At 41.6% G+C, this 12,055-nt stretch overlaps 1 protein-coding gene across 3 annotated transcripts in view; it reads left to right on the plus strand.

Annotated features, from left to right (window-relative positions):
* Nucleotides 1-12,055, plus strand: part of LOC101733428 (deleted in malignant brain tumors 1 protein-like) — a 96,704-nt gene that overhangs the window by 58,530 nt on the left and 26,119 nt on the right. For all 3 annotated transcript variants that reach the window (XM_031890909.1, XM_031890908.1, XM_031890910.1), the window contains exon 18: nt 11,002-11,097. In XM_031890909.1, coding sequence (XP_031746769.1) covers nt 11,002-11,097 — 96 coding nt within the window. The remainder of the gene's footprint in view (nt 1-11,001; nt 11,098-12,055) is intronic.

Raw genomic sequence — 12,055 nt, forward strand, 5'->3', positions numbered from 1 at the left:
CTGGCTTGCACTCCTACAGTGACCTATTACAATGTCTCCTGACCTAAACAAGAGCCTGTTGATAACCTCTTCACAGAGGGAGGTCCCAGGACTAAAACCTTGCACATGGTGTGTGTCATCCCTTTTTGTATTGCAGCACACTGCCATCTAGTGGTTGCTGCTGAATAACAAGGAAACTCCCTTTTCACACATAAACAGCTAGGACCACTTATGGGTTATGGACTAGGTGTCCATAACCCATAAGGCTACCCTCTGGTGCCTCTCTAAAGGGGAACCCAACCTGAGGGGCCCAAATGTTGGGATCCCTACATTATATATATATATATATTTCAATCCAAATGGTGTCCGCACTCCAAGGCTCAATATTCTGCGGGGTGCTTAGCCAAAATTATGTATGTATAGAAAATAATCATCTGTGGCCAGCACACCCTTCAATGTTTCATCCAAAAATTTTTTATTGTAGATATATTGTTAAAACCAATGTTTCGGTCCTTGTTAGGACCTTTCTCATCCTTGAGAAAGGTACTAACAAGGACCGAAACGTTGGTTTTAACAATATATCTACAATAAAAAAAAATTTGATGAAACATTGAAGGGTGTGCTGGCCACAGATGATTATTTTCTATATATATATATATATATATATATATATATATATATATATATATATATATTACTGTAGAGTGTATTCTCTTTTAGGCAGTTTATTTCACTTTTATAAAAATTACAAAATTGTTCAAAATAAAATCCTTGCCACATAATGGGCTCTACCTAACACAGGTCAATTGTCCTAACTAACCAGGAGCAGACCTACCGCCTGTCTCCCACACAGAGAAAAGAAAACAACGTTCAAACCTTGTAGTGCTTTCACAAATCTCTCAGTCAGCTCACACAGGCAGCTTCCCTGAGTATTTCCCCCAGACTGCCGCCTTCTACTTTGCTCAGGCTGCCTTTTAATTAGCCAGCTGAGATACCTCAGGCACACAACACCCGGGCCAGACTAGCAGTCCCGGAACCATTCTTTTAGGAACCTGGGACATATATAAGCTCTGTCCTGGACTTTCCCAGGTATCCTGACAGTGACCTTATCACAATATATATGTAACCCTTTCTTGGCTGTAACCAAGCCAACAGCACGACTAGATAGGTCTAGAGCATGGGGTACACGCAACTCAGTCCTTCAGGATGGGCCTTCGCTATGTGGAAGTAACCAAACGGAGCTATGGTGTAGTGCAACTACAACCCACTGTAGCTGTGTGCAGTGCAGAATAACAAATGGGCGCCAGAAGGTTCTTGCAGTTGAACAGTAGAACTGGTTTATTTTCAGCGACAAGAAACTTGCAATATACTCACACACATCAGCATAACATTTCTCTGAGGACAGCAGAGAGATGGTGTACACCCGCTCTCTGGAACAGTCAGCTGGATTCCACACTCCTCAGGCCCCACGGCAACTCTGGATCAGGGTTCACACACTATCTGCCCCCATGTCTAAACCGTGGCCCTACACTAAGGCAACTATGCCTGTCTGGAAGGGACTCCCACAGCTACTATCCTCTGAGCCAAACTGCTCGTGCTCTCTTCCCTCACTATGTCACTTTCCTAGAAAGTGCTCCACAAAACTTGCTCTCTAACTTGTCCTCATTCACGGGGTCCCTGTCCTTGACTTCACCAGAGTGGATGACCACACTCTGGGGCACATGGCTTACTGGGGCCTAGTTCCTTGCCTCCAGCACAGTGCTGCTTCCCCTGTGAGCAAAGGCAGCCAAAGAGACAGATCCACCCCCCTGCTAAACAGTATGGGGCCGATTCACTAAAGTGCGATAAAACGTGCGCTATTTATAGCGTGCGTTAAAATTTTTATCGCGTCTTAATTTTTGCAACTTTTCGCACGATTCACTATTAGCACACTTGCGCTATTTTACGCGCGATACTTCATGCGATATTTTTGTCGCGATACATAACGTGCGCAGTATTTTTCGCATGCACACTATTTATCGCAAGCGCTAATTGTCATGACATTACGCACGTAATTAGACAAAAAGTACAAAAATAAAACAACTTTTATTTTTACAATAAAATTTTTAAAAGTTTTAATGTAAAAAAATAAAATCTTAGAGCTTGCTGCACATATTCTGCTCCACTCTGGCCAACTGGGCCTTCATGGAGGCAAGGTCCTCTTGTATGGACTGAAGAGTGAGGTCTATGCTGGATGGTGATGTCTGGGTCCCCACTTGTTTGGTCGGAGGATTTGCCTCAACCCAGTCCCAGGTGCCTGTGGTGCCTCGGGGGCCTGTGGGGCCTGGAGAGCATCTACAGCCTGGTGTGCCTGGGGTTGTGCCTCTGGATGAGGCGCTACATCCAGCTGAAGTTCTGTGAGATAGTATTGCAAGATGTTATGTAAATATATTATACATATATATATATATATATATACATTCATATACAAACAACACAACAACATTTTTGATTTTTTACTGTGAGAGCTGTGAAGTTGTGGAATTCCCTCCCCGAATCAGTCATGCTGGCTGATACATTAAATAGCTTTAAGAAGGGGCTGGATGGATTCTTAGCAAGTGAGGGAATACAGAGTTATGGGAGATAGCTCTTAGTACAAGTGAGAGAATACAGGGGTATGGGAGATAGCTCTCAGTACAAGTGAGGGAATACAGGGGTATGGGAGATAGCTCTCAGTACAAGTGAGGGAATACAGAGTTATGGGAGATAGCTCTCAGTACAAGTGAGGGAATACAGGGGTAGGGGGGATAGCTCTCAGTACAAGTGAGGGAATACAGGGGTAGGGGAGATAGCTCTCAGTACAAGTGAGGGAATACAGGGGTATGGGAGATAGCTCTCGGTACAAGTGAGGGAATACAGGGGTAGGGGAGATAGCTCTCAGTACAAGTGAGGGAATACAGGGGTATGGGAGATAGCTCTCAGTACAAGTGAGGGAATACAGGGGTATGGGAGATAGCTCTCAGTACAAGTGAGGGAATACAGGGGTATGGGAGATAGCTCTCAGTACAAGTGAGGGAATACAGGGTTATGGGAGATAGCTCTCAGTACAAGTGAGGGAATACAGGGATATGGGAGATAGCTCTCAGTACAAGTGAGGGAATACAGGGGTAGGGGAGATAGCTCTCAGTACAAGTGAGGGAATACAGGGTTATGGGAGATAGCTCTCAGTACAACTGAGGGAATACAGGGGTAGGGGAGATAGCTCTCAGTACAAGTGAGGGAATACAGGGTTATGGGAGATAGCTCTCAGTACAAGTGAGGGAATACAGGGGTAGGGGAGATAGCTCTCAGTACAAGTGAGGGAATACAGGGGTAGGGGAGATAGCTCTCAGTACAAGTGAGGGAATACAGGGGTATGGGAGATAGCTCTCAGTACAAGTGAGGGAATACAGGGGTATGGGAAATAGCTCTCAGTACAAGTGAGGGAATACAGGGGTATGGGAAATAGCTCTCAGTACAAGTGAGGGAATACAGGGGTATGGGAAATAGCTCTCAGTACAAGTGAGGGAATACAGGGGTAGGGGGGATAGCTCTCAGTACAAGTGAGGGAATACAGGGGTAGGGGAGATAGCTCTCAGTACAAGTGAGGGAATACAGGGGTAGGGGAGATAGCTCTCAGTATAAGTGAGGGAATACAGGGGTATGGGGGATAGCTCTCAGTATAAGTGAGGGAATACAGGGTTATGGGAGATAACTCTCAGTACAAGTGAGGGAATACAGGGGTAGGGGAGATAGCTCTCAGTACAAGTGAGGGAATACAGGGGTAGGGGAGATAGCTCTCAGTACAAGTGAGGGAATACAGGGGTAGGGGAGATAGCTCTCAGTACAAGTGAGGGAATACAGGAGTATGGGGGATAGCTCTCAGTACAAGTGAGGGAATACAGGGGTAGGTGGGTTAGCTCTTAGTACAAGTGAGGGAATACAGGGGTAGGGGAGATAGCTCTCAGTACAAGTGAGGGAATACAGGGGTAGGGGAGATAGCTCTCAGTACAAGTGAGGGAATACAGGGGTATGGGAGATAGCTCTCAGTACAAGTGAGGGAATACAGGGGTAGGGGGGATAGCTCTCAGTACAAGTGAGGGAATACAGGGTTATGGGAGATAGCTCTTAGTACAAGTTGATCCAGGGACTGGTCCGATTGCCATTTTGGAGTCAGGAAGGAATTTTTTCCCCTCTGGGGCAAATTAGAGAGGCTTCATGTGGGGTATTTGGCCTTCCTCTGGATCAACTAGCAGTTAGGCAGGTTATATATAGGCATTATGGTTGAATGTGATGGACGTATGTCTTTTCTCAACCCAACTTACTATGTTACTATGTAATAATTTGCCTGGGTGCAGTATAAAGTAAGCATACAAAACTAGAAAGAATATGCCACACACAAGGACTTGATCCAAATAAAAATGTATTTTGTTTTTTGCATCTAAGACCTGTGTGCAGCATTGTACACATATATATATATATATATATATATATATATATATATACAGAAACAAAGAGGAGCACACCCGTCAAGCAAACAAATGCCCTCGGTGGCTGGTCAGAAAAATACCAATAAGCAAGCAGAGGGACTTTATGAAAAAACAAAAAAGGTTTATTGAAAAAGATCCAACGTTTCGAGCACCAAACTGTGCTCTTCCTCAGGGACAAACCACGTGGTTTGTCCCTGAGGAAGAGCACAGTTTGGTGCTCGAAACGTCGGATCTTTTTCAATAAACCTTTTTTTTTTTTCATAAAGTCCCTACGTGTGCGGTACTCTGCTTGCTTATATATATATATATTGTGACAAAAAGGTTTGTCTCAGGGAGAATTGCCTGTTGGATGGCAGGTATATAGCACCCAGGCTGAGGTACTGGCTTCTTTAAATCTCCAGGGCAGGAGAGGCTAGGACCCTGAAGTATGGCTAAAGAATGCTGGAGCCAATTAGGCAACACCTGAAGCAATTAAGGGAAGCCTGTGTGTGCAGCAAGTGTTCAGTTTTCTGTGTGAGTCTGTGAGGGGTGGGCTGGACTGGTGGCTATCTTCCCTGATTCTGGGACTCCAGGAAAGGACTGCCGGGCATTGGCAGAGAGAGACTTTCGTTATACCCTTTGTGGAAACTACTGTCTGGTGAGACTTTGTTTTGTTGAACTTTTGTTACTTTCAAATACCATGTGGTGATATGGTTTGCTATGGGAAATAAAGCACAGGCAGGAGCCTGACCTTTTTTGGTTGAAAACCAGAGTTGCCTGTCTCATCTGTGAAGCCCAGATTTTCATCCACTACCGGCTGCTACCAGCTAAGTCCCCACAATATATATATATATATATATATATATATATATATAGAATATACATTTCTTCAATTTTTAAAAGTACAATAATTACCTTCCGCTATTTCAGCTATTAATTCTGGACTCCTGTGCTTCATATCTGACCATATCCGCTGGAGAGTCCTGAGGTCCATTTGGAGGGCATAGCGGTGTTGTAACCTCTGCATCAGCCTGTGGAGGATTGCCCTCTTTCTTTCATGGACCCCTACCATCCCCAGCGGCTGCCTATCATAAGATGAGCACAGGAGATAGCGGCAGATGTAGCGCCTCTCCACCAGTCGTAGCTCTGATACCCCAGGCATGTTGACTCTCTGAATCACTGCAGGCTCTGACACAAAATGGCCGCAAGTCGCGCCTATCACGAGATTACAAATGGCGAATAGTCGCCAAAATATAACGTGTAGTGTATTTGTCACAACAAAACGGGCTATAGTAGCTAATATTGCGGCGACTAAATATTTACCACTATAGTACTGTATATTATGGCGACTAAATATTTACCGCTATAGTAGCGAAATTCCATACATGCCAAGACTTTAGTAAAATTTGGTAAAAAGACACATACTTGAATAAATAACACTGTAAGTCCATATTTTATTGCCAAAAACTCATTTACTGTACTTTTCTCTAATTTAAGTGTTTGTGAATCATGCAATCGTATTCTTTTCAGTGCAAAAATTAACACATGCGTTAAAACTAGCGCATGCGGTCGCGCGAAAAATAACGCATGCGATATGGCGACTTAACGCACGCGATAATACTATAGTGGATCGCGCGCTATTTTTCGCGTCTTTTTTACCGCAAAAAAGCATGCGATAAATTTTATCGCACTTTAGTGAATCAGGCCCTATATCTGTGTCCCAGGGGAGTGGTCTCCCTATTAACCAATAAACACACATATGAACTCAAAACTGATACATGGGTCTTTGCCCAGTAACAGCACAAAACCAGGAAGCTGTAGGGTTTAAAGCCATAGGGACTAGTTAACCCTATGGATCCCTACATATTTATATATATATATATATATATATATATATACGCTGCTCAAAAAAATAAATAGAACACACAAATAAGACATTCTAGATCTGAATGAATGAAATATTCCTATTAAATACTTTGTACTTTACACAGCTGAATGTGCTGACAACAAAATCACACAAAAAGTATCAATGGAAATCAAATTTATCAACCCATGGAGGTCTGGATTTGGAGTCACACTCAAAATTAAAGTGGAAAAAAACACTACAGGCTGATCCAACTTTTATATAATGTCCTTAAAACAAGTCAAAATGAGGCTCAGTAGTGTGTGTGGCCTCCATGTGCCTGTATGAACTCCCTACAATGCCTGGGCATGAACCCACGCAAATGGCTCAGGTAGTGCAGCTCATCCAGGATTGCACATCAATGCAAGCTGTTGCAAGAAGGTTTTCTGTGTCTGTCAGCGTGGTGTCCAGAGCATGGAGGTGCTACCATGTGGAAATATCCTGGAGGTGTAGTGCAACTCACTTAGGTTGTGCGCAAGCAAACGAAAGAATGGGTGCCAGAAGGTTCTTTTGTGGTAAACCAGAACGTAGCTTGTTTATTGTCCAAGACAATGATCCACATGGTTATAGCAACACTCACACAGAGGAGATACCAGGCAATTGCACAACAAGTAGAAAAATATGGTGTCCACTGGTTGAGCCCACCTCAGTCGAAAGTGGAGAAGGTAAGGACCACCAACCAGCACGGCCTCCCTGCGGAGAGTAGCCTGGTCAATATCTGTGTCCTCAGGGTGTCCCTTAGCAGCCAAGGATCCCTCACAGCCAACTATGGATGTGAGCCAGAAATTGCTCTTTCTAACTAATCTCACTATCTCACTTTCCTAGAAAGTGCTCTTATAAATTATCCTGATACTTACTATTCCTCATTCGCTGGGTCCCTGTTCAAGTATTTTTGTACTGAAATTATAGTACATTTTGTTATAGTAACATTCCCTGTAAGAGTCGAGGAGAAATATGTGCTTGGTGTTATTACTTAACAAGTTTTGCAGTTTAAAGTGCCACATTTGTAGTAAGTACCCTGACCATCAATCAAGTATCATTATTCCTTTGTGGCAATGAAAATAGACTGGGTGCTAGTAAATTGCCCAAAGTGGATGCTCTCCTAAACATTTGGGGGCAGATTTACTAAAACTAGAACTTGGTATTTTATCAAATAAAATATAATCATTCTTGCATTGACTAAATGTCACAATAAAGTTGGTAGAGTCTAATTTATTGTCTGAAAATCACAATTTTTTGAGCCTAAAAAAATCGAAACATTCAGAGAAATTTATGAAATTTAAATGGATATTCATTTCTATGAATCCTCTTTATTTCTCCCATACAGGAATTGCTTGAGCAGCTATTTTTAGGAGCATTGGCGCTCGTTCTTCAAGTTTCACTTGAAACTGGGTGAAATAGAAAACAATGATCTGGTTAGCTTCCCCTTGAAACTGGGTGAAAAAATACAATGATGGGCTTAACTTCCCCTTAAACTGGGTGAAATAGAAAACAATGATGGAATTAACTTCCCCTTGAAACTGGGTGAAATAGAAAACAATGATGGGGTTAACTTCTACTTTGAAATGTATGAAATCAAAAACACTGATGGGATTAGCTTCCCCTTGAAACTGGGTGAAATAGAAAACAATGATGGGGTTAACTTCCACTTTGAAATGTATGAAATCAAAAACACTGATGGGATTAGCTTCCCCTTGAAAGTATGTGTGAAATAGAAAACAATGATGAGGTTAACTTCCCCTTGAAAGTGTGTGAAATAGAAAACAATGATGGTATATACTTCCCCTTGACATTGGGTGAAATAGAAAACAATAACCGGATTAATTTATACTTGAAAATGTGCCAAGGACAGGCTGTCACTGACTATTCTATTCCTCTACTATTCTAAACCTCCATAGGACTCATTGGTTCTCCCCAACTTAAACCTGGGCTTTTTGTCAGTCAAAAAAAGTCACGTAAAGTGGTAAAGTGGTTTTAAAAAAAAATCAATAAAGAAAGAATTACAAAAAAAAAAAAATCTCCAATATTTTGAGAAAAAACTCAGAATTATCTATAATAGGAAAAACTAAATGATTGTATACTTCCAAAAAATACATATGTAAAACAAAGGAAACATTAAAAAAAAAATCGAACTTTTCTCAGAAAACCTTAGTAAATGGTCCCCTTGATCTGACATTTTGATAGGACCCAGTTTAAACTGGGGTCATTGTACTGAACTGGTAATATATTTTAACTATGACAAATATTATGATATTCTGAGGTTAATTTGGTAATAGAAAATACATTTACATTAGTCACTAGCTTATTTTGGTCCAGTTTTCTATCTACAGTGTATTTCTGGAGTGTTATCCTTATGTTCTATACTGTATAAAGAAGCAATAAGCCTATGTGAATATTGTCCTTTCTTCAGATATGAGCTAAGGGTCTTTCTTTTCCACTTGGTTACCATCCACCATGACAGGAGCAGGAGTAAGATTTTTCTAGACCTAGCTTTCAATAAAAATCTCACTTTGACTTCTGCATAAAGAAAGAATGAAGAGAGACTGTCCTCTCGGTTTGAAAGAGGTGTGAAAGAGGCCATTTATGCCAGCCTGGAAAAACCATCCCTAAACAGAGGAGGGGGCCTGAGACACCGCTTGTCACCAACATACAATGCCGCTTTGACATCCTTACCCCAGCAGTTTCACAACAATTCACACTATGCAGATGACATCCAGATATATTTAGACACCCCTGCACTAACCACTGATGTTCAAACCCAGATTGGTAACTGCCTCCTGGCTATCTCCTCCTGGATGAACCGACGCCAGCTCAAACTTAACCTAGCTAAAACAGAGCTCATGGTCTTCCCGCCCAAACCTGGCCCTCCTCCTCCTTTCACCATTACTATTGACGGCATGACCATCAACCCTGTAAATTCTGCACGCTGCCTTGGGGTTATCTTTGACCAGTCTCTCTCCTTCTCTAACCATATTAATAACACTGCCAAAACCTGCCGCTTTTTCCTCCGCAATATTGCCAAGATACGCCCTTTCTTTCACAAGCAACAGCTAAAACACTAATCTATGCCCTTATCCTTTCCCGCTTAGATTACTGCAATCTCCTACTAACCGGCCTCCCAGACTCCCACCTCTCTCCCCTGCAATCAATCTTAAACTCTGCTGCCAGGATCCTCCTGCTCTCTCCTAAGAGGGAACCAGCTCACCCTCAATTAAGCTCACTAGCATGGCTGCCTGTCAAGCAAAGGATAGCTTACAAAATCCTTCTGCTAACATTCAAAGCCCTTCACTCCTCTGCTCCTCACTACATTTCTTCACTGGTCTCCCTACATGTTCCTGGTCGTCTCCTCCGCTCCTCTCAGAGCCTCCGTCTCTTTACACCATCCACACCCACTGCGCTCTCTCATCTTAAACCTTTCTATCTTGCTGCTCCTTACCTCTGGAACTCTATCCCTGAATCCCTCCGTAGGGAACACTCACTAACTCTCTTTAAGAAAAAACTCAGACTGTACCTTCTGGAGCACTAAGACATTGTTTTGCCCAGTCCTGCGCTTAAGGGCAAATGCCCATACCTGATGCACTCTTACCTTCCAGTTTGTGCCTGTATGTTACCCAACCACTCAGATTGTAAGCTCTACGGGGCAGGGACCTCCTTCCTACTGTGTCTCATACCACATGGCACTTATATATATATATATATATATATACATATATGTATTTATTGTATTTATTTATTATATCACTTGTCCTCCCTGTGTGTAATTTTGTATTCTGTAAGACTGTACAGCGCTGCGTACCCTTGTGGCGCTTTATAAATAAAGTTATACATACATACATACATACATACATACTTCCAGTCATGTACTTTGAAGGATTAACACCTTCATCAATGAGAATGTTGGTACCATTGTGACTGGATCATACCTTCTTACACCTGTCAGTTTCAGCTAACACCTAACTGAACAAGTTCAATGGAACCATTGTGATTGGATGTCTGTGACTCTACTACCATCAAGAGTTTAAATACCTGGGAATTCCCTACCAGTCATTTGAACTGAAGAAGCCACTCGGATGAGTGGTGAAACGTTTTCAAGAAAAAAAACTCAGAAAAGTCCAGTTGTTTTAGACTTAATTCTTCTAGATACTTTAGACAGGAGAACATCATTGGTTACTTTGGTGGAGGTACCGCATTAAGCTAGTATGCCAGGGTTGGGGTTTAGCTGGTTGACAGTGATGGGTGCTGGAAGGAGCAAGAGTGTCAAAAGCTGACAAAAAAAGCATCATTATAGAGAAGAACTGCCATATTCCAGTCCAGATATGGCTTTTATTTTTAACATATTTTGTCACCAGTTTGGCACAACCAGACGCTGTGCAGTTCCCTTTCACACTTCCCTTCCACATGCATTCACAGTAATAGCAAAGAAGCCCTAATAGATATACCTATACTATCAATATTATTTGCCTTTATTTCTGTAGGTCTGACATGTTGTGAAGTGCTTTGGGTCTATTGGATTTAGATGTGCTTTTCAAGAACCTGGAAGTGCAGTGGCCGAGGGCTTAGAAAAAGTATTCACTGCAAATTGGCAATGGAACATGCATAACCTTTTTGTAACTTCTAATTGCTTTTTTCCAGATTATCGGAATTATTATGGTGTTCTTGAATTGGAATATGATCTAGATCCGGTGGCTGTAAGTGAAATCTCCCTGGATCCTGTCTCTATTTTTAATGGTTGGTGTAATTTTTGCTTCAGCACTAATTTGTAGTTTCTACTAGTAGTTTTATATAGTTACCCAAATGGGCCATCTTGGTACAATGCCATGTGCAGGCACCAACAAATGTGTTATGGGTGTGGCCGGTCATTTAAACATATAGTACACAGCCAGCCATTTTAACCAAAAAAAATATAAAAGTAAAAGTAAGAATTAAAAATTCAAATAAAGCTTGATCTATGCGTACGTGTTGTGTGGTACTGCATCCTGGCTACTTTCTGTTACTTTGTTCATAATTAATAGAGCTCACCCTAAAGCAACTCTTCCTATACAACTTAGCACTCCTTTGGAATATGGGTTGCTATAGCTTTATGGCAGGCTGCTGGGGATACATGTGGCTTTAGAATCAACACCTTGCCTGGAAAAACTACCGGCTGTAATCTGCCATCAAACAGCCATCATGTCCCACCAGAAAATTCTCATTAGGTTTTTTTATTGGCAAAGTGGTATTTACTGAAAGTGTTATTTTAAAAGCACTTATAATATTTCCTCTCTTATCATATAGTCTTGTGGGGAATGACCAACTTAGCCTTTTCCAGGCTACATTAAGCCTGAAACAAGAAGAACAGCGGAACGAGCTACAAGTGCCACTTAGTTTGCAGCAGAAAAACTAAATTTTGGGCAAACAGAGTAGAATTGCAGCCCCACTAGTTTGACTCTAATGGGAAGATTTATGAAAATGTTAGATTAGAGATCATAACAGAAAAACTCAACTCACTTTCTATTCATTCCTATGGGATTTTTAGAAGCGCATTTATCAAGGGGTGAAGTTAAAGTCCACCATTTGATAAATACTCAATAAAAATCACAGAGGAAATAATACAGCTCTAATCTCACATTTTTATAATTCTGCCCCTTAGAATTTATCATTTATTCATTGCATTTATATTTCTCACTGATTTGATTTTAGCAGAAAA

Source organism: Xenopus tropicalis, chromosome 8 (genome assembly GCF_000004195.4).
Source record: "Xenopus tropicalis strain Nigerian chromosome 8, UCB_Xtro_10.0, whole genome shotgun sequence".
In the NCBI taxonomy this organism is placed as follows: Eukaryota; Metazoa; Chordata; class Amphibia; order Anura; family Pipidae; genus Xenopus; species Xenopus tropicalis.